Source organism: Leptidea sinapis, chromosome 3 (assembly GCF_905404315.1).
Source record: "Leptidea sinapis chromosome 3, ilLepSina1.1, whole genome shotgun sequence".
Taxonomy (NCBI): domain Eukaryota; kingdom Metazoa; phylum Arthropoda; class Insecta; order Lepidoptera; family Pieridae; genus Leptidea; species Leptidea sinapis.
Window position 1 is genome coordinate 16,700,319 of NC_066267.1, and position 23,457 is coordinate 16,723,775.

At 37.4% G+C, this 23,457-nt stretch overlaps 1 protein-coding gene across 8 annotated transcripts in view; it reads left to right on the forward strand.

Moving 5' to 3' along the window:
* Nucleotides 1–23,457, forward strand: part of LOC126978749 (UDP-glycosyltransferase UGT5-like) — a 54,174-nt gene that overhangs the window by 12,488 nt on the left and 18,229 nt on the right. Inside the window, exons 2-5 of one of the 8 annotated variants that reach the window (XR_007732700.1) lie at nt 370–589; nt 872–909; nt 5,931–5,986; nt 7,563–7,707. Coding sequence is in view for 5 of the 8 variants with exons in the window: in XM_050827800.1 (XP_050683757.1) it covers nt 370–589; nt 7,563–7,782; nt 8,457–8,733 (717 nt within the window). In the remaining 3 variants the exon portion in view is untranslated. Of the gene's footprint in view, nt 1–369; nt 590–871; nt 910–5,930; nt 5,987–7,562; nt 7,783–8,456; nt 9,836–23,457 lie in introns of those variants that run through there. The other 7 variants (XR_007732698.1, XM_050827833.1, XM_050827823.1 and 4 more) reach the window with 7 other exon arrangements.

Sequence of the window (23,457 nt, forward strand, 5' to 3'; positions counted from 1 at the left end):
AGCGTTCTTCATAAATAATTGCAGCAGCATCGCATTAGAGTCACCTTGATACGTAAGACGTTGAGTCTCTCATTGAGTTTATATAATAATTTCCAATGAAGAGTCTTTGTACTCCAATAACATGTTTATTAAAATATCAATATATTTACCAACTAGGTTTCATATATCCGCTGAAAAGTTAAAAAATTAGAAAAAAGAATAGAAATTTCACTAGCTATATGTAATCAAGTCAGCATTCTGTGGTAAACCTGGAGATATTGTATCACCCCCTCTCTCCAATGCTTTTTGTGTCACTAGTCGACTTTCTTTTATATCTTTTTTAAATGTTTCTTATTTAAATTTATTGATTTATTGATAATTCTGTTCCAGGATCTTAAAATATTTCTGGATTCATCTAAACACGGAGTTATTTATGTGAGCTTTGGAACAAACACAAAATCGTCCCTTTTCCCAAAGAGTCAAGTTCATATATTTACAAAAGTATTTTCTAAGCTGCCCTACGATGTTTTGTGGCGGTGGGACGAAGATATTTCTGGAAAATCAAAGAACATAAGAATTACAAAGTGGGTACCACAGCCTGATCTGTTGAGTGAGTATTTAGTCGCCATAAATTGATTATCTTTTACTTAATATCGTATTCCCTGGATGGTTCAGAGTGCGCCACTGTGCTCCGTCATCCTGGGTTAACCCTTAACTGGTATTGTAAATTTGATATACTTACCTGGTTTCGTGGGGGCCGTGCGGATGTCTGCTACTAACAAGTGAGTTTTAACTATGTGCTTGAATAAATGGTCAGAAATAATAAATTAACAATAAATCACTTCTTATCTTAAGGCTCAAAAATACTAATATGAAACTTTGTTCTTTCTAGACTAGACTAGATCACTGATTCGGAATCAAGATCTTCGGGTAAGAGTTCTTTTATTATTTAATCACTCAAAGGCCGCGACTTGGATAACTGTAAAAAATAACAAACAAATAAAAATTACTCTGCAAAAAAACTTACGTAACTGGTATCGTGGGGGCCGCGCGGACCCCAACATGTGCATACCTAGGTCCCAGTAAGTGATACAGCGCCGAACGTCCGGCACCCGCCGCGAATAGCGACGTAATGCTTAGTTTATCAAAAAACAGAGAAAACGTCATGCGTGCGGTCCCCACAATACCATTTAAGGGTTAATTGAACTTCGTGATTCACTTCTTCAATCCAGGTCTTCCCAAATTATTTTAAACCAAATGCTTACTCACTTTAACACTTATAAGTTACTTCTTATAAAACAATTTGGATTGACGAGGGACACTCGACTACGGATTCAGGTGTTGAACTCATCAGGAATATTTTTAAGGCCTGGGAGGAATCACAGAATGCACTTGGTATCCTCTGTGATTTATCTTAGGCTTTTGATTGCGTTCAACATTCAACGCTGGTCAGGAAGATATGTCACTATGGTATAAGAGGATCTGCGCTCGATCTTCTGATCTCATATTTAAATAATAGGATTCAGAGGGTCAATGTGAATGAAAGGTGATCTCCTGGGAGTCCTCTCGGTATGGGGGTACCACAAGGGTATATTCTTGGACCCTGCCGCTTCCTAATTTATATAAATGATCTACCTAACTTTGTAGAAAAAAAACACAAGGTGGTATTGTTTGCGGATGACACTTTACCGATATTTAAAGTGAAGAAAAGCCAAGTTTTATATGACGAAGTAAATAATGCTCTATCTGACATCGTGTACTGTTTTAGCGCTAATAACTTATTGTTAAATAGTCATAAAACCAAATATATTAAATTTACCGCGCCAAATGTCAAAAATGTAGATGCGCATATTATATTAAATCGAGAGGTGTTAAAACCAGTGAAATCTGCTGTATTTCTTGGCATTACTCTTGATTCCAAATTGCAATGGGGCCCCCATATTGAAGGATTGGCGAATAGGCTTAGTTCTGCAGTATATGCGGTTAAGAAAATTAGACAGTTAACTGACATAGATACGGCGCGACTAGTATACTTTAGTTATTTTCATAGTATTATGTCCTATGGTATATTGTTATGGGCAGTGCGGCCCATATTAATACCATCTTTGTGCTGCAGAAGAGGGCTATTCACACTATTTATAACCTAGGTCCTATAGAATCATTAAGATAAAAAATTAAAGAAATTTATTTATTTATTTACAAGTTACCTACAATAACAGATAACAAGATAAAACTATCATCTAATAACAAGTACAGCATATTTTTATGATCCTGAGATCCAATTAAAATTGTACACACCATTCACCAAATACAGTAAAAAAAATAAAAAATTAATAAGTGGACACAATAGTAATTACAGTATAACGAAATTTAGTTAAACATCAAATTATTTTACATAAACTAGAAAGTTTTATAAAGAGTATTTTTAAAAATGTCCACATTTGTAAAGAATATATCAAAATCAGCACACACTTCGTTAAATTCTCTACAAATTCTCATAATCGGGTTGTTATGCGATACATTATTATTTGAGGAATTGATCGAAAATAAACATGGAATACGCACAGATCGTGTTGGAACTTTAAAGTTTATCAAACTTAATAGATGACTATCCATAAAACCATTCGCAATGTTATGTAAGACGCACATATCAGATACCCATCTCCGCTTATCAAGACTATGCAAGTTAAATTTACGTAAGCACTCAGAGTATTCAGGAATTTTACGTCTAACACCCAACCTGCTACAGAGTACTCTTACAAACCGCAGCTGAATTGACTCTATTCTATCACGGTGAACATTATAAATTGGAGACCAAATTACTGCAAGCAATACTCCAGGATACTTCTCACTAAACCTTTGTTTAATAATATCTAGGAGTTTTCCTGTTTAAATGGTCTGGCGATTCTAATAACAAAGCTTAACATCCTATTTGCCTTTGAACAAATATCATCGTAATGGCTTTTGAAGGATAAATCCGAGTCAAAGATGACGCCCAAGTCCCTTATCACATTCACACTAGAACATTACCGTCGATAACATAATCATGAACAAATGGGTTTTTCTTGCGAGTAAATGTAATCAGTTGACACTTTTTTATATTCAGCATCATGCGGTTACTTTTACACCACTGCCAAATAGTCTCGATGTCCCTTTGCAGAAATGAGCAGTCATCTGGACCGTTTATTTTACGAAATATTTTTATATCATCGGCGTACGCCAGACACTCACATCGAATTTTGGATAATAAGTCATTTATAAATACCAAAAAAGCAAAGGACCTAGATTTGAGCCTTGAGGCACACCAGAGCTAGCAAGAAATGGGACTGACTCGAAGCCACTCAACGCAACTAGTTGCGTACGATTTGATAAATAAGATGTGAGCCATCTGTGAAGATTACCATGAATTCCCAGGTGATGTAGCTTACATAAAAGCACTGAATGGTGAACGTAGTCAAAAGTTTTCGCAAAATCTGTATATATTGAATCAACCTGACTCTTATCTTTAATTGTGTCACATAAGAATGAAGTATATACCAGTAAGTTAGAAACAGTTGAACGACCCGCAAAGAAGTCGTGCTGACGTGAGCTTAAGATGGGCTTCAGGTGGTTAAAGACATGTGCATACACAAGCCTTTCAAAGATTTTGGTGAACCAACTTAGAATGGTTATCGGGCGGTAGTTTGTGACATCTGTTTTGTCCCCAGTCTTATATATTGGTGCTACTTTAGCAATCTTCCATAAAGCAGGGAAGATTCCATTTTGTAGTGATTTGTTGTAAAGAAGAACGAGGGGTTTTGCGAGACTCACAGCGCACATACAAATTAAAATGGGTGGTATACCATCTGGTCCAGAATTATTGGATAAATCAATGGATTTAAGCTGTTGAATAACATTTTCTAGAGACACTGAAAATTGGCAGATTGAAAAAGCCGAAGGAGGAAAGTCAGGAATATAGTTCACATTACTATTAGCGTTCATAGAGTAAACTGATGAGAAATGATCAGCAAACAAGTTCACAATGCCAGGGCCATCATTAGCGTATCGGTTATTGTAACTCATCTGTATTGGGTAGGCATTAGTGACTTTCTTATTTTTAGTGTAACGCCAAAACGCTTTTAAGTTTATAGCTAGATCAGACTCTATGCGATTTATATATATGCGAAAACATTGATCAAAAACTACCTTAGCTCTACATCTTAACATTGCAAAAGTATCATAATCTCTTGGATTACCGTAAGTTTTAAATTTGACATGAAATTCAAATTTAGATTTTAGCAACTTTATTAGCCCAGTAGAAAACCAAACGGGATAAGATTGTTTGCGTACTTTGGTTTTGGGTGTGTACTTTTCAATTATTTCATACAAAGTGTTATAAAAACAATGAACGAACTCAAGTTGCAAAGCCGACTGCTCCCAATCAAAGTCTTGAATTTCCCTATTACAGCTCTCGTAATCGGTCTTATGAAAACAGAGTTTCTCAGTTATAGAGTTGTTGAGTTCAAGCAACGGGGCTCGACCACTAAGTAGGGTAAGCTCAAAGGGAGGGTGGTGTGAGTCTAAGCGGCAAACAGCAATGGTATGACTTAGTGAGATTGTATCAGGTGAATCCGTTATCGACAAGTCCAAGATTCTATTTAAGTAGTTAAGTTGTTTTGATAAAGTCAGCTGGAAAAACTCAAACAATGCTCTAGATTTTTCGCACACGTGGCTTAGAGGAAGTCCTGTTTGGTTCGACCACATCATACTACCCAAGTTAAAGTCACCAATAATGCAGATTTTATGGTTTGGATGGCTGCTCATAATATTTTGACATTTATTAAGAAATTCTACATATAGGCTGGTGGGTAGGTAATCCGGTAAATATACTGTACATAAATTGATAGTAGTAACAGGATCTACTTTTATTTGAATCCATAAATCCTCCACCAAATCGGATTGCCAATCGCATCTCAGGACATATTCAACCTTTTTAGATATTGCCATAAGTACACCTCCACCATGTTTATTTTTAAAAAGTTTAAGGAAATTTTCACTTCGATCTCTGCGCATTACAAAATACCGATCATCGAACAATTCAGAAGAGTTGATATTTACATTTAACCACGTTTCACTTAAGCATACAATCTCAAAATTATTACACAAAAAAGCATTATACACATCAATCGTTTTAGACTTTAAACCTCTTACATTCTGGTAATATAGAGAGATAGCCATTTGTACAAAAAGAAAAGTCAAATAAGTATCGTTTGCAAAAAGTGTACCGTTAGGAATAAGATGTTTTAACTCATTAATTCAAGACTTTTTTTCATTTCTGATCAAAATGTATTTTGAGTCAGAAGATTTCCTAACATAAATTTTTCCATTCCGAATCCAAACAAACGAGTACTTTAACTCCTTGGCTTTTTTCCTGGCTGCAGCGTGTAAAAATTTGTTTTGAGGGGACAAGTGTTCCGAGACATATACAGGTTTTTTATGTCCAGTTATGCCGAGTAATGCGGTGTTTAGTTTTTCATTGGGATTCGCTTTGTTATACCGAAATACAGCGGAATAGAATTCATCTCTGCATCTTAGGCTTTTGAATTTTACAACAATTGCACGAGGTAACTTGCTATCTTTATCCCGTTTTGCGACTCTCGTACAGTGAACGATATCAGCATCGTTAAATTTATGGCCAATAACATTTGCACATTGTTGTACTAAATTAGGCAAGCTCTCAGAACGATTCTCAGGTACACCGTTTAATTCTAAATTATTTTCTCGCAGGTGTTGTTCCAGATTGTTCAATCTTTCGGATAAATTAAGTACGGTAGAGCTCAGAGATCCGTTTTCTTTTTTCAGCTGCGTATTTTCGGAACTTAGACGCTCCACGGCTTTTATTAAATCATCGTGAGAGCTGCTCAAAAAGTCAATTGACTTCCGATATTCAAGCAGTTCTTGCTTTATTTCAGATAACTCTTTGTGGAGAGCGCTAGATAACATACGCGGAATCTCAAACCGAAATGAAGTAAGAACTCGATCACTTATAGCTGATATTAAATTTTCATTGTCCACTTTAGGATCAGGTGCTGAAGAAGGAGGTGTGGTTTTCTTACGAACAGTAATGTTCATTGTTTCTTTGTTCATAGATTAATTTTATCTTTATTAATTAAAAAAAACTGAATAGAGCAAAAACAAAAATAATAATATTACACCTGAATTTAGAAAATAATAAAATACAATAAAATAGTTCACTTATATAATATCTTGGGATTGAACCAAATTCGCCGCAATGTTTAGACGTCCTTTTACAGCACAGCTACACACTACACACCTGGTTGAATGAAATTTGTAAACGTGTGTTTTAATACGTGAGCTTAACGACTTTACGAGGTTAGTTGTTTATATTTTGTGCAATTTAAAATTTAAATTTACCCTCACGTTATAACTTTTATTTCTTATTACAAAACTATGACACGAATTAGTTTAATTTCGAACCTCATGAGTGATGTTTATGCACTGTGGCTTAGTTCTTGGTGAATGATGATTCTTCTAGTATATTCACACAATGATTTCACTCAGTTGCCTTAACCAATGTACACAAACACACGAACCTCGAGAAATGTGTTCAGACTTAGGTAGTGTTCAGTGTAATGTCTGCTTCAAGTTTGTGTGTGATAACACTTATTATTGAAACACGGGCACCAATCTACTCTCTGGAATAAGGTAACTCAGATTTAGAAACACTAATTATTTATCACGTAAACTTTTTCGGAGGCCTATGTACACATTGCAGTACCACTATACCTAAATAAACATTTTGACTGTTGCTTCTCAATATATTTATGATAATGTTCTATATTTTCATTAGCACACTGACCAATTTGCTAGAAACTGTGACATTCATAATGCTATCACGAGGAACAAACAAAAACTTGTTATGCCTACTACTTGGTTTAGTCGAGTTAGTAAGTCCTTTATTGAGCGATGTATATGCTTCAACAATATGATCCCAGAAAATGTACAAAACAAATGTGTTACGAAATTTAAAAGAATTGTTAAAAAACAGCATACTGATTTTCTTAATTACACCACAGTCTGGGAATGAAGCGAACACCCTCAGGCTCTTTAATTATAAATGTTTATTGTACAATATCACATTGTAATCCATATTTTTATATAAAAAAAATCCCGCTGAGTTTCTTGCGCCCGTTCTTCTCAGGTCTGAGGCATTCTTTTTTGAATGGGTGGTAGTTTTTGACGTACAATAAGTGATTTTGAATCCTATTTTGAATAAAAATATTTGAACATGAATTGGATGTGGTTTAATATATAAATTTCTATAAGTTGCATAATAAAATTAATATATCCATTTCGTTCTTATAGTTTAAAATAATTTTATCATATTTAAATAAACGTTATTACTAAATAATGCGGTTTATTAATATTTTTATTCGTCGTATTTAATAAGTACCTTTTTTATAACAATATTGTTAACGTAAAATAGCACGAATAATAAAAAAATAAGGATTTTTGTTTTGTTACGCAAAAGAAGTTTAACTTGTTTCGAGTGTACATAAGTACATACACAGGTTATTTTTCAGAACATCAAAACGTAAAACTCTTCATAATGCAAGGTGGTTTCCAGTCTACAGAAGAAGCTATAATTGGTGGCGTACCACTTATAGGACTGCCAATGTTCGCAGACCAGTGGTATAATGTTGAGAAATACAAATACTTTGGCATCGGTACAAAACTTGATATGAATAGTTTTAACGAGCAAGATTTAAGATCTGCAATCAGTGAAGTCATAGAGAACAGAAGGTTACCAAAATATTTTATGTTAATTTTAGTCATATTATATCATACATAAAAAATACTTAGTCGTGTGCAATTTTTTTCTTTTTTCTTGCCATTCGTGACTTACCAACACTCAAATTCGATTCCCTGACGTAAGGTGGTCAATCAGACCATTTGTAACATACTTCAGCTACCACAAGTTTCTTGTTACTCATATGTCTACTGAACTACAACCAATAAACGAGAGAAAAAACAATAATATCTAGTCTCTTGCTGCTGGACAACCGATGTAAACAGGCCAGGTTTATTACTTTAGTGTGCGTGACAAGCTATGTCTTACACTCGTGATTTGTATGTAACTTTGTGTTGGTGTGCGATCATTGCTCAAAATAAAGGTTGACAGTCAACCTACGTTTCGTTCGACGTTTTCACAGCTGTTACACTATCTGGCTATGCGACTTGTCAATCAAGTCAGTTACAATGAATTCCCTTTCTTTTTCTATCTTGCTTGCTTTCTATTTTCTTTTGAGATGTTCTTCTCTCTCGCACACTTTGTCTATACACTAGTATATTATAAGTAAATGCTTCAAACAATCAGATACCGAGCAGGTCCACTCCTTCTCCTTCATAAATTAATATAGTTAGTACCTGTGGTACAAACTATATACCATACATGTAAACATTTATATATTTTCCAGTTATCGAGACAATATCGTGAAACTACGACAGATTTTAAGTGATGAGCCTCAGAAGGGGCTGGATAAGGCCATCTGGTGGACGGAGTACGTACTACGACACGGTGGAGCGAAACATCTTCGATCTCCCGCAGCCAATATGTCCTGGATGGAGTATTACGAAGTCAAATTAATATTAACAGTCATTAGTATTATATTGGTTCTTGTAACTCTAATAATGTATTCCATTATAACCATTTATAAATATATTGTGAAAAGTGAAAAACATAAAATTTCTTAGTTACTTAAATAGACTTTGAATTGATTTTTTTGTAATGATAAAGTGTACTGTTAAAATAATTTGCTCAATTTCACAAAATTATTTAAGTAGGCATAATTTGTACTAAAACGTTATGGTATTGAAAAATTCGTAAATTAGATGCAGGTTAATGTTTTTTATCTACATCCTTATATATTCAAAATTTGTTATAAAAAGGATTTCATAAATATATTCGTAATGTAAAGGTATATTTTGCATTAGCTCTTATAAACACCAGGAGAACCTAACTATGGTAGCGGTGATAGTATTGTCTTTTATTCGGTTGAAAACACGTGTCATCCTAGCAACATGTACCAGGACTTATAAATTAAAGTGCATTATAAATTATAATTATTCTCTTTGAAATGATACATAGAGTAAAGTTTTGTCTGTTAGGGACCTAAAAGTTTTATTGGATAATAATAATATAATTTGCGATAAAAAAAGTTAGGCAGCTGACAGATGTTGAAACGGCTAGACTTGTATATTTCAGCTACTTTCATAGTGTCATGTCTTACGGAATTATATTGTGGAGTAGGGCTGCAGATATTGAAAACATATTTGTGCTGCAGAAAAGAGCAATTCGAGCAGTCTATAAAATGCGTTCAAGGGATTCATTGAGAGAAAAGTTTAGTGAAATAAATATTATGACAGTACACTGCCAGTACATATACGAGAACCTCATATACGCCCATAAAAATATTAGCCAATTTAAAAAGAATAGTGATGTACACAGTGTCAATACTCGAAACAAACATAAACTCGCAATTCCATCTACTAGGCTCCGTAAAATTGCTAAATCTTTTAAAGTGGATTGTGTTATATTTAATAACAAACTCCCAAATGAAATTAAAATGTTACCTATTAAAAAATTTAAATGTATCGTAAAAAATAAATTAACATCTAAGGCCTACTATAATGTGAAAGATTATTTGAATAATAAAGAGGTGGAATTAATGTTCTAAATTTTGTTAATGAATATTGTTATTCTCATTTGAATGCTATTGTAACTTTTGTACTTCATCCTGACTTGCACTAAATAACTTATAAAGTTTTACAGTGAATAAAGATTTTTTGACTTTGACTTTGATTTTGACTTTGCCTTGGTTAGGAGTGTAGTGCCTATCCGGCGCCAACGTCACAGACCACCAGAGACCCGCCGTGTTTGGCACTACAAGTCAGCAGATTGGGATAGGATGCGTTCCTTTTTTGCATCCTACCCTTGGAGCAAGGTTTGTTTCCCTTCGGATGATCCTAGTGTCTGCGCCGTTGCAGTAGCTGATGTGAAACTGCAGGACCTGGATATTTTTATTCCAAGCTCTGTAGTACCGATCGGTGGCAGATCACAGCCCTGGTTCGATGTGTCAGATAAAGCAGCATCTGACTGCAAAAAACAGGCGTATTGAACTTGGGTTGCGGCGCTGAGCTCAAAAGATCTGAACTGCCAAATTCTAAAGATGCAATATAACCGTGCCTCCAGATTTTTTAAGCGGCAAATCGCCCGTGCGAAATCGAAGCACCTCGTTTAAATCGACGAGCAGCTTTCCAGTTACACGACCGGAAGACGCAAGTTCTGGTCGTTGTCGAAAGCTGCTCTTGATACCTTTAACCAGCCGTCCATGCCACCGTTGCACATGAGGAATGACACCCTGGCCCATACGGCAAAAGAGAAAGCTGATCTCCTGTGGACTCTTTTTGCCTCTAACTCGACTCTTAACGACAACGAAAAAACACCGCCGACCATCCCGCGGTGTCAGAGCTCACTGCCTGAAGTACAGTTCAGACAGAAAACTGTTCGGCGAGTACTGTTTTCGTTGGACGTCAGGAAGTCGAGCGGACCGGATGGCATTTCTCCAATCGTGCTTAGAACGTGTGCCCCTGAGTTGACGCCTGTGCTACCGCGTTTATTCCAGCACTCTTATCAAAAAGCGTAGTCCCCGACTCATGGAAGTCAGCCTTTGTCCATCCGATCCAAAAAATGGAGACAGTTCGGATCCGGCAAACTACAGGCCTATTGATATTACCTCCCTGCTCTCAAAAATCATGGAGAGCATAATTAACCGTCAGCTCTTGGTATATCAAGGTGTGGCCATCTGGAGTACAAAGCCAAATTGGCTTCGAAGAAGCTGGGCGCCATTAATCCTCCTCCTCCTCGCGTCGGTTTCCTCAGTGCTGAGGGTCGTGATCATCTCGACAGAGTACTTTGTTGCGTATTATTTGCCGCCATCTGCCCCTGTCGGAAGCAGAGTGTAAAGCGTCGCGGACAGTGGTTTCAAGGGCAGTGCGAATCTGATCGGTCCATCGCATGGGGCTCCTTCCTCTTGGTCTTCTTCCCTCCACCTTCCCGGTTACCATCAGTCTGCCCAGGTTGTCTTCATCCCTTCTGGCGATGTGGCCGAAGTATTCCAGGACCCTACGCAAGCAGATGGTAGAGAGCCTAGTCACAATGCCCAAGCGTTTCAGGATCGACACATTAGTTCGGTGTGCTGTCCAAGGTATGCCCAACATCCTTCTCCAGCACCACATTTCGAAGACATCGATTCGTTTTCGGTCGGCTTTCGTTAAAGTCCATGTTTCAGCGCCATATATGAAAATGGAAAACGCCAGTGATCGCACAAGATTGGTCTTGGTTTTTATGCTGATGGTTCTACTCTTCCATATCTTCTCTAATTGTGACATGGCGCGTTTTGCCATGCCGATCCTACGACGAAGCTCTCCCTCGCAAGAACCATCGTTGACGATTTCAGAGCCCAGGTATTTGAATCTGTTGACCATTTCTAATTGTAATGTTCCAGTAAGCTCCAACCGGCCAGACCGATCCACAACCATAACCTTAGTTTTAGACCTGTTTATAGCGAGACCCAACTCAGCGCTGACGCTCTCCATCCTGCTAAGAAGTTCATGCATTTCAGCCTCGTTGGCTGCCAACAGAGTGGTGTCGTCAGCATAGCGTAAGTTTGTGAGTTTATGCCCGCCAATGTTGATTCCACCGCTCCAGCCGCCGCAGGTTTATATCATACAAAATAGGCAACATTCACATTACTGCTAGGGATAATCATAATATAAAGCTCATAAATATTGTTCACCAGAATATACAAGGTATCTCAAGTAAGGAATAAGAAATTGAACTGTTTTTGAGCTGCTGTAATATAGATATATTATGTATTACAGAACATTTGCGTAAGAGTCATCAGCTCCAGTTTAGTTTTAGACAACATAAAGTAGTCAGTTCGTTTTGTAGAAGTAGGGCAATACACGGAGGTTCCCTAATTATTATTAATAATAGATTAAAATGTAAAAATAGAAGAGATATTGTTAATCTCTCTATAGAACAACTAATTGAGATAGCTTGTATAGAACTAGAGCAATTTATTATTGTAAGTGTATACCGCCCCCCACTGCATCATATGAACAATTCCACAACGTGCGGATATTGATGACGAGGTAAACAATGCACTCTCAAAGATAGTGCTTTGGTTTGAGACGAATAATCTGCACTTAAACAGCAAAAAAACAAAGTGTTTACGGTTCATTACACCAAAGGAGGTACAAACCAATGTTCTTATAAATGACCAGAGATTGGAACTTGTGGACACTACGGTCTTCTTGGGTATCACGTTAGATAAAAAGCTTCAGTGGGGTCCACATATTGCCCATCTAGCAGAAAGAATCAGCTTTCTTACAGCAAATACAGCTCTGCGGCATTTGCTGTTAGAAAGATTAGAGAGTACACGAATGTTGCGACCGCTAGATAAGTGTACTTCAGTTATTTTCAGAGCATCATGACGTACGGTATATTACCTTGGGCTCATGCTGCTGACATTGATATAGTATTTGCTCTGCAAAAGAGAGCTGTTCGTGCTATATAATATCAGCGTGGTTATAGACAGTCTCTCAAAGAAAAATTTAAAGAAATAAATATTATGACTGTTCATTGTCAGTACATTTATGAAAATTTAATATACGTTCACAAAAATCGTCACCTTTTTGGTCGTAATAGTGATTTTCATTATTATAACACTAGAAATAAGGGATTGCTTGTAACTGATTCTAGTAGGCTTCATAAGATACATAATAGCTGTAAGGGTAAATGTATACACTTCTATAATAAAGTCCCAGCCACTGTTCAGGCATTATCTATAAATAAATTTAAATGTTTTATAAAAAAATGGCTCTGTCGTAAATCCTATTACTCCACTGCTGAATATCTAAATGATCGGACAGCCTGGGACTAGATTGTGATTATTTTATAGCGATTAAAATGACTGTACAATATTGTATATTTTTATTGAAAAGAGCGTAAAAAAAGAATGCTGGGAGAGTTTCTTGCGCCACTTCTTCTCTCTCAGAGCACCATTTGTTTCCGAAGCGGTAGTAGTATCTAGTAGTATAAGAAATGACATCAAAAAGAATTCTAAAGGAATCAATTTTGAGAAAATAAATGCCTTTTTTGCCTTTTTTATGCCTTTTTATGCAGGTCTTTCGTACGATGTACTCGCCGTATACGTTGAACAGGATCGGCGAAAGTATACAGCCTTGTCAAACTCCCTTTTCAAAACCAAAAGGACCCGAAGTCACCTGGTGAACCTTCACAATTCCTTGGCTGTTATAATACAATGCCTGGATCAGTGCTGTTAGGTGATTAGGTACGCCAAGCTCACCAAGTACCCTCCACAAACAATCCCATTCCCCGCAGTCGAAAGCCTTGCTGTAGTCCACAAAACACATTACCATTGGGGTGTCAAACTCGTAGCATTTCTCCACCAGTTGTCGCACGTTCAGGATTTGCTCTCTTACCTTTTCCCTTGATGAAACCAGCCTGCTCCTGTGAGATCTGCCAATCGAGGTGATATCGAATCCGGCCGTTGATCACATGAAGCCATACTTTGCTGGCATGTGATATTAGGGCGACAGTGCGGTAGTTTTCACAACTCCTGGTGGACCACTTCTTGTGCAGTGGTAATATTGTTGATTGTGTCCACTCTTGAGGCCAAACGCCGTCTTGCCAGACCTTGTTGCAAATACTATGCAGTGGGTCAACCCCCGAGTCACCCATAGCTTTGAGAACTTCAGCTGTTACCTGATCAGGTGCTGGCGCTTTTTTGCACTTAAGTTTTTGTAATGCGGCTGTTATTTCGGACCGTAAAATGTCTGTCTCCAACTCTAGGGCCGCCCAGTCTGCGCGACTGTCAACCACTGAAGATGACTTTTTGTATAGCTGCTCACAGTATGAGCGCCATCTCTCTGCTATCCTGTCAAGTTCCATCAGTGGTCTACCGTCGGGGTCCTCTATGACCCATGATTTGGGTTTGAACTGCCTACTCAACAAACGAACTCTTTTAAACAAGTCTGCTGTTTGTAACTTATTTGCATGCGATTCCACTTCACTGCAAATGTTGGTGATAAAGTGGTTTTTATCAAGGCGACAGCTTTTCTTTATAGCTCTGGATAGTTCAGAGTATTCCTTCATTACGGCAGCGTTCTGCAGTCCTTTGATTTTGGTCTCCTTCCTCCTCTGAATTAGATTCCATGTGTGCTTTGAGATCCATGTCGCCCTCTTATGATCTTTATTGCCTTTTGGAACAAGTTGCTTAAGGGAATTATTCATAATCGCTTTAAGATGTTTCCATCGTGAATTGACGTCAGTGGTGGCAATCAGTGGGGCATCGGCCAGTCTTTCTTCGGTTAGGTTCCGGAAGCATAGTTGCTCCGACGGGTTCAGGGATCTTGTCACAGGCCGTGACGACTTATGGTTCACCTTTAACCGCAGAGAAAACACAGCCACCAACAACACATGGTCAGAACACAATCAGCACCAGGGAATGTTTTTACATTTTTGACAGATGACCTCCAGCGGGTATTTATCATAATATAATGGATCTGGTTTCTGTATCGCTCCCCAGGAGATCTGCAGGTATAGAGGCGTCTTGGGTGGTGCTGGTAGAGAGTGTTCATGATGGCGAGTTTTCTTCCTAAACAGAACTCCGCCAATCTCTGTCCACGCTCGTTCCAGATGCCCAGGCCATACCTTCCAACAATGTCAGAGGAGTGTGTGCCAGGTTCGCTTTTGCCAATCTTAGCATTCCAGTCGCCGATGATGATAGTTATTTGGCGGCCAGGTATATCATCAAGCGTTTTTTCTAGATTCCCGTAGAATTCGTCAATATCTTCATCGGACGCTGTCGAAGTGGGAGCATCGACCTGTACGATATTGAGTAGACATGGTTTCGTATTCAGTTTCATTGTGATAATTGTGTCAGATATCGGATTATAGCCGAGGACATATTTGTTCATTTTAGCTGGTAACAGGAAGCCGACTCCATTTCTACTGCAACTGTCATTCCCCGAGTAGTATAAAGTGCTCCCCAAAGTGGTCCTAAAATGGCCCTGCCCGCGAAGATGAGTCTCGCTAACACCCAAAATCGAGATATTAAGGCGTTCTCTTTCCTCATCCACGATGCTTAATTTTCCTGGGTGCAGTAAACCCCTGGTATTTCAGGTACCAATACGATGTTGAGAAAGTAATGAGTCCCTAAATCCAGTTATTTTAATTCCACTAGTATTATTTCTTCCTTCTGAGGCCCAGTGGTCCGCGTCATCGGAAGCTTCGATAGCATATTTCACACTATTCGGTCCGGGAACCGAGTAGCGCCGGGCGTCAGCCGGGTCGTCCAACAAACAATTCACCTTTCCTCCTATATGCATAATGAAATGATTTTCTTGGGAGATTAGCATGGTGGTTTCCCACGTCCTTCCATGACAGTCTTTTTGAGGGTATTTAATTCCTCAAGGTCACTGCGGGCCTCAAGATGGGTTATTTACCGCCGCCCAATACTCAGCGTTGACGTTTTCTAGTTGCATTGTCACTTACAATCAACCCTCCTCTTTTCTCATCCGGGCTTGGGACCGGCAACGGCAGAGTTAAGTTTAAGTTAGGGCGTCATTAATAGAGCACGGCAATAATTCCACCTTTGCACGACACGCCACAAGTTAGGATATCATCCGCACCATCTGGATGTGTGGCGGTAGTCCACAGTGCGGTTTTCAAGGAGCTTTCTTCCTCTTAGTACAAAGCTGTGGAATGAGCTTCTTTGTGCGGTGTTTCCAAGACGACATGGGTACCTTCAAAAAAAGCACGTACACCTTCCTTAAAGGCCGGCAACGCTCCTGAGATTCCTCTGATGTTGCAAGAGAATGTGGGCGGCGGAGATCACTTAACACCATGTGACACGTACGCTCGTTTGTCCTCCTGTCCCAAAAAAAAAAGGTTAAGTGGCAAGAAATTCATTGCCACATGTAAAGCGAAACATCAAAAATACACGACTTACACTTTTTACATTTACTTTAAAAATACCTAACATTATCAAAACAACACGAGCAATAGACTAGGATGTATAATTATTGCTGCTAAATAGACTTGAAAATAAAACCACTTTATAATTTATTTAGTTAATATATACTAAAAAAACTGTATAGCTGATAGTTTACGGCGACTAATTCACCTCAAAATCAAAACAAAGTTCTAAGTGTAACGTTTGTGTCAGGCCTTATTATCTGCATTTATTATATAATTGAAACTGCAAACCTGATATCGCAAATGCGAATTGACTTTAAATAAATGACCTCAGCTTTGAAAAATGTTAGTAGTGAACAACGCTTAACATGAAATCGATATACTATCTTATATTAGTGACGTTTTCATCAAGGTCAGATTGTGCTCGTATATTAGCTATCTTTCCAACTCCATCAAGTTGTTTTTCGACGACTCAAGCATTGGCTAAACGTGGACATGAAGTTACAGTCATAACACCAGATCCAGCATTCAAAGATAATGCACCAAGAAATCTGACAAAAATAGACTTTCATGGTGTTTCCTATGACCTTCGGCGCAAATTTGTACTAAAGAAGGCAGTTATTGGAGGGAATACAGATATTTCAAACGCTTTTTCAAATCTATCTAAATCTTTGAGTAAAACATTCTTTTTGCAGTTGGAAACTTAAGATGTTCAGAAAATAGTTCGAAGCAAAGCAAAACACGATTTGCTACTGATTGAAGAGTGCATTAGACCAGCTCTAGTGTTACTTATATTTTCAAAAATGTTCGAGTAATTCGCATTAGTTCAGGGGGTGCAATAGTTTATTCATATAAAAGTACAGGATTGCCAAATCATCCACTTTTATACGCCGTTTTCCAACGAAGGTTGTACAAATTGACTGTTTGGGAAAAAATACAAGCGTTTGAGTATATATATTTAACTCATGAAATTGAAGAAGATATGCAGTTGAAAAAAATAATCGGAGTGTTACACAATTAAATAAAATACTTTTTAAAGGATAAACACGCGCATAACTGCAATTGCTTTTTTAGGTTAGGTATTTGGGTAAGAATTACATTTTTGTATTAGTTTCGTCTGTCCACCAGTCCACCTGCATCGGGTTAAATAACATTTAAATATTAATATGTAAAGCGAAAGCTTTGTAACCTTTTTAAAAAAAAATTAGCGAATGGATGAACGTGATATATAAAGACAGTGAAAGTTTAAAATGCCATAAATACAGTACATTGAAACAAATTAAAATAAATATTATACACACTACTGCTTGCACACATATACATTATAGGGATATAGTCTTTAACAAATAAACCGTAATTAAGTTGAAACTTAAAAATTAAATGAATAATTATCAAATTTCTACCTCTGGACAAACACTACTAATAATAAAATGTAACTTTAGCACAATAACCTTATGTAAAAATACAGTTACAATTACAAGCGTTATAATCCATTAAAAAGTATTTTATTTAAACAGGTTTAAAATGTTTACTACGATTATTATTTTTAAAATAGAGACGGAGGGATCACTTTTTTTAACACTGTTTTATTGTCTTGATTATGATATGATGGGTCTCTTATATTTTATCTTATCAATAAGATTGATATATATATAGCCCTATATACCTTATTTATGTAACGGCATCTTTGAGCCTGTTTTTACCGACTTTCAAACGTCAAATGGAAGTGAAACTTTGCATACTTATTAAGCAGCGATGATTATAAGTCAATAATTAATAAGTCTATAATACTTTTATTGTATAGCGTTCTTCATAAATAATTGCAGCAGCATCGCAATTGAGTCACCTGGATACGTAAGACGTTGAGTCTCTCATTGAGTTTATATAATAATTTCCATTGAAGAGTCTTTTTATTCTAATAACATGTTTATTAAAATATCATTATATTTACTAAGTAGGTTTCATATACCCGCAGAAAAGTATAAAATAATAAATATAATAAGAATATTTGAAATTGAAACGATTGTAACAAAAAGTCTGAGCAGCATCGCAACCGCAGGTGGCTCACCTTGAGACAGACCTTGAGTTTATTTTAATAATTTATATTTATAAATTTTATTTGATTATTTCTAATAATATTTATTACCTATGTTTATATTTATTAAGTAGGTTTCATATTATACTAGCTAAGAAGTCTCTTAATAACCCTTTTGAAATAAAGAATATTTGAAATGAGAGGATATAAATAAATAATATTTGAGAGAAGAAGAAACAAGAAATTTTGTAATTTCACTAGCTACGGTGCTATCAAGCCACCATTATGTGGTAAGCCTCCTGGAGATTTGTTACTACTCTCTCTCTCTCTCAAGTGCTTTTTGTATCACCAGTCGACTTTCTTTATTGTCGTCTCGACAGTAACCAAGAAAAGCAACCATAAGGAGCTGTTTTTTAAATGTTTCTAATTTAAATTACTTCTCCTCGTATTCTTTCATAGACTTCCACTTTATGTTAAAGTTTAAAGATAAAATGGATGTCTCAGCTCACTTTCAACTTCACCACAGAACATAGTGACAGATTAACAGTGGCTTTAGGATCTATAGTTAGATCCTGTTATGATTATTGTTATAACCATAGATCCTTTACTATGTGATAATTTATATCTCTAACTCCCTATTAGTGTTCGTTCCCACCAATCTAACAAAAAAGATAAGTCAATTGTAATAATACTACGAAATTAACTGGGGAAAAATACCTAATAATAATTAATGTTAATAAATAGTTAGAATAATACATGTTGAAATCCTTTAAAAGCTATTCTATTTAATCTTGTAGGATTTATTGATAAATCTGTCCCAGGATCTTAAAATATTTCTGGATTCATCTAAACACGGAGTTATTTACGTGAGCTTTGGAACAAACACAAAATCGTCCCTTTTTCCAAAGAGTCAAGTTGATATTGTGGGGACAGCTGTCGACGTGTGCAAATGACGAGTCGCGAGTCAGTCGTCTCGCTGATGAGGAGAAAACTCAATAATATATTTACAAAAGTATTTTCTATGCTACCGTACGATGTTTTGTGGCGGTCGCGGTGGGACGAAGATGTTTCAGGAAAATCAAAGAATATAAGAATTACAAAGTGTGAACCTGACCTGTTGAGTTAGTATTTAGTTGCCATAACTTGTAAAAAATAACAAACATATCAAAATTGCTCGCCAAAAAAACTTACCTAACTGGTATCGTGGGGGCCGCGCGTGAGTGAATTTGTGAGTGAGCGAGTGAATTTTTACCAAACACGCACACACCGACACCCAAATTCGATTACCTGACGAAATTGGTCAACTAGACCGTTTGTATCATACTTCGGCTACCATAAGCCTCTTGTAACTTCATAATATGTCTACTGAACCACAATCAATTCTCAAACCAGTACTCGTCCATTGGTCCAAAACCACACGTTTTATGTATAAATTTCTATAAGTTGTAAAATAAAATAAATATATTCATTTCGTTCTTATTGTATAAAATAATTTAATTGTATTTAAGGCGAGGTTTTCCCAACACTTTAGGCAAAAATCGCTCGAACGTATATCTATAAGATTCGATAGGTACGCATGGACACGGGCATGGCTGAGAACGAACCGAGCGATGCGGGTCAACGACCGCCGGCCCGAAAGGACCGCGTAATATTTTTTAAAACTTACAGTTGCGCCAGAGTACGAATACAGTGATATTTTTTATGCATTTTTGAAGTAAGTCTTTTGTATCGACGTATGAGAGAAATGTTATATTACGCGCAAAATTATTATTTAAACATTATGGGTATCGTATCCGAGGTTCTCTAGGGTGCAGAGAACAAATTTGGGATGATTTTTGAAATCCAAGATGGCCACTGCGAAAAATTATGATTTCAACAATATGGGTATCGTATCCGAGGTTCTCGAGGGTGCAGATAACTATTTTGGGATCCTTTTGGAAATCCAAGATGGCTGCGTCGAAAAATATGTATTCAACATTATGGGTATCGTATCCGAGGTTGTCGAGGGTGGAGAGAACGAATTTGGGATCATTTTTTAAATCCAAGATGGCCGCCGCGCAAAATTAAGATTCGAGAACCTCGGATACGATATCCATATTGTTGTATTAATGTCACCGTACCCTTGCTTATTATCAAAAATATTAAGGTCTCGCTGAGGTCTACGTCTAACCGTTAGATGATGTCTTGATGTAGAACAAGACTTTTTGTTGCTCATAAACCTAACGGGGGGTGTTCTTGTTATATGCTTGATATTGAAAAATTGTTTAAATATTATTCTTTTATTGTATTTTGGTTTGAGTTGACGGTCTTGTTACCAATGTGCAAATAAATAAACTAAAACCAAACGCATGATGTTTACAAACAAAAAAACATCTTCGTTTCGCCGGCCCATTTCACTCTTTCTTTTGTATAACATTATAAAAACTGTTTTATAAAGAAAGGAAAACCTGTGCTAATCGTTATATTTTGTTGTTTTATATTATTTATTAAGTTTTATCGTTGCTTGTTTGGTTGTATTTATGTCATATTTATTTCAATAGAATAACAGAAATCCGATTTATGTTTCGATGATTCAGCTAGAAAAATTGTCAGATATCTTTGATAGGTACAAGTTTCTTGAAAACATTTAGAGCATTTAGAGCTTGGCAGGAACCTGCCACTATTTTCAATAGTGAGATTCATGATCGGGATTGGTACGGCTGAACTATCAAACGCAGTTCGGTACCGGACCATATTCGATGATAAGTCGCATTACGCAACAGCTGCTATATACAGTATGGAAACAGCTTATATGAAATAAATATAAGTACATACTTGTTAGCATATTAGATGACGATATTCGAAAAATTAACGAAATCCGTGCATTGGTCAAAAAGTTCGTCAAAAAGTAGGCTTTTCATTTCGAGCCAATTTAAAAGTCCTGTAAGATTTGGGTAACTGGGTCAATGATTAAATTAACTTGAATATTTCAATATCATAAAGCGGCAACGCTGCCTTATGATATTGAAGTATTCGTGCAAAAGTTGAATAGCAGCGCTAGAAAAGCTGCCTTTGAATTGCGCCGCCACCGGCCGTCAAAGAGATACCGCCGGCACGTTTATCTTATAGCCTAAACACATGGTCGGATTTGGCTCGGCTGAACCATCGGACGCGGTCTGGTACCGGAACATTTTTTTTTATTTATGGAAAAGGAGGACAAACGAGCGTACGGGTCACCTGGTGTTAAGTGATCACCGCCGTCCATATTCTCTTGCAATTCTCTCGCGCTTTTTTTGAAGGTACCCATGTCGTATCATCTCGGAAACACCGCACAAGGAAGTTCATACCACAACTTTGGAGTACGTGGAAAAAGCCCACGACAGGACCACCACGAGATGGTGTGGATGATGTTATACTTGTTATACTTTGTTGATAACTTGTGGCGTGTCGAATGTGCGAAGGTCGAATTCGGCGGCAAAAATCAGGTGAAACAATTCTTAAGAACACTCACCGTGATAAATGGGGTAGAAGACACAATGAAGCGACGTCTTTACGCAACGCCAAGTGATCAAGCCGTTCACTTCCCCGACAATTCAGACTGCTCTGCGTTGCACGCGGTCAAATAGATCGAGCTGACACTGGGGTGCGCCAGATCTAAGATGACAGCAATACTTGATGGCCGGATCTGCGCTTTGTAGAGCGCTAGAATGTAGGCCGGCTTGAAGTATTGCCTCCACTCCGACGCCAATTTGGCTTTGCCCTCCAGATGGCCACCATTCTGGCAATCGCTCGAGATTTCGAGACCCAGTATTCCGATACTAGGCAAGGCTTGAAGGGAAGTGTTGTCGAAGAGTGGTGGGGTTTTTTTGGGGTAAATGCGTGTTTTTTTTATGTAAATAAGGGACGAGATGAGCAGGACGTTCAGCTGATGGTAATCGATATGCCCTGCCAATTACAATACAGTGTCGCTCAGTATTCTTGAAAAACCCCAAAAATTCTGAGTGGCACTACACCTGCATTCCTCACCTTGAGAGATTAGATGTTAAGTCTCTTTTGTCCAGTAATTTCACTAGCCACGGCGCCCTGAAGGGTCTGAAGACCGTTCCCATCATCTAGCTGACATCCTGTGCAAAGGAGCCTCCCACTGGCTAAAATTGAGACTTCTAGTGGACAAGATTCAATTTACCCCATTCCACGACCTTTTCAAGGGAGGACTCGATAAAAGACACAAGTTTCTCCCAGGACTGATCATCGGTTTCCCGAAAGATCTGCATGGCCCGAGTCGTATACTCGGTGCATCACCAGTGCTATCGTTTGCATAACAATAATATCATTGATATGCAGTAGAAACAGCGTGGGAGATAGCAAACAGCCTTGGGGCACTCCAGCGTTCACGGGCTTCGGGTTCGACCATACTCGATAGTATGTCGTATTGTCGATCGTAAAAAAATATTACTATTACCACCGGACCGTACTGAGTACAGCAGCGACCAATTGGTGCGAGACGTCCACACTCCACCCACGCCCGGACACACACCCCACATCGGGCCGTCCTATTTCCATGTGTTTAGGCTTTAAAATACACGTGCCGGCGGTGTCTCTTTGACTGCGGCGCTATTCAAAGGCAAGGTCAACGTCGTCCGGCGTAGGAAAGGACATCTTCTATCGATAGCTCAACCCTTTACGAAGTAGCGGTAAATTCAATTAGAAACATTTTTTTTAACATTCATAAGTGTCCTTTCCGTGACCTACATGAATGAAGTGTTTTTGAATTTGAATTTCATAATTAGCTTTCTTTAAGGGGAGTTGTAATCGATAAACAATAAGCTATTTAAGTCTACTTTGAAATTTTTCTGTAATGATTATTGTAAAAATACTACACCTACCTATGTGTTTAAAACTAAACAGCTTCAGAATTTTTGTTTTTATAAATTATGAAGTAGATAGTTTAGAGATAATGTTTATGTTAATTGTAAAAAAGTATCGATAAACTAGAATTCTGGGGTATGATGCCCTATTTACTCCTTTTAATTTCCGCCATTTTATTTAAGTATTTGTAATTTTTTGATTCAGTTTAACGCGAGCTTTCGGAATGTGTGTTCGATGTCTGGAGTGTCCAAGCGAGTGCCTTACGCAGCCCGCGATTGTTTCTAGTGATATACTGTATTAATTAATAGAACTTTCTTAAAGTTCAAGTGAAATGTTTAAATCAATTTTCATTTCTTCGCTAATAATAATTGTCTTTACAATATTAAGAGCTTGTTTACGAGAAGAGTAGTAACAGCTAATTCGCCGCCGTGAGCTACGTTGTCGCTCCTCGGGGTCAAAGTACGTAGTTTAAACAGACTGTTTTCTTTTTTCTAATTCAATTTTGATAATTACTTTCTTTGAAAATTTC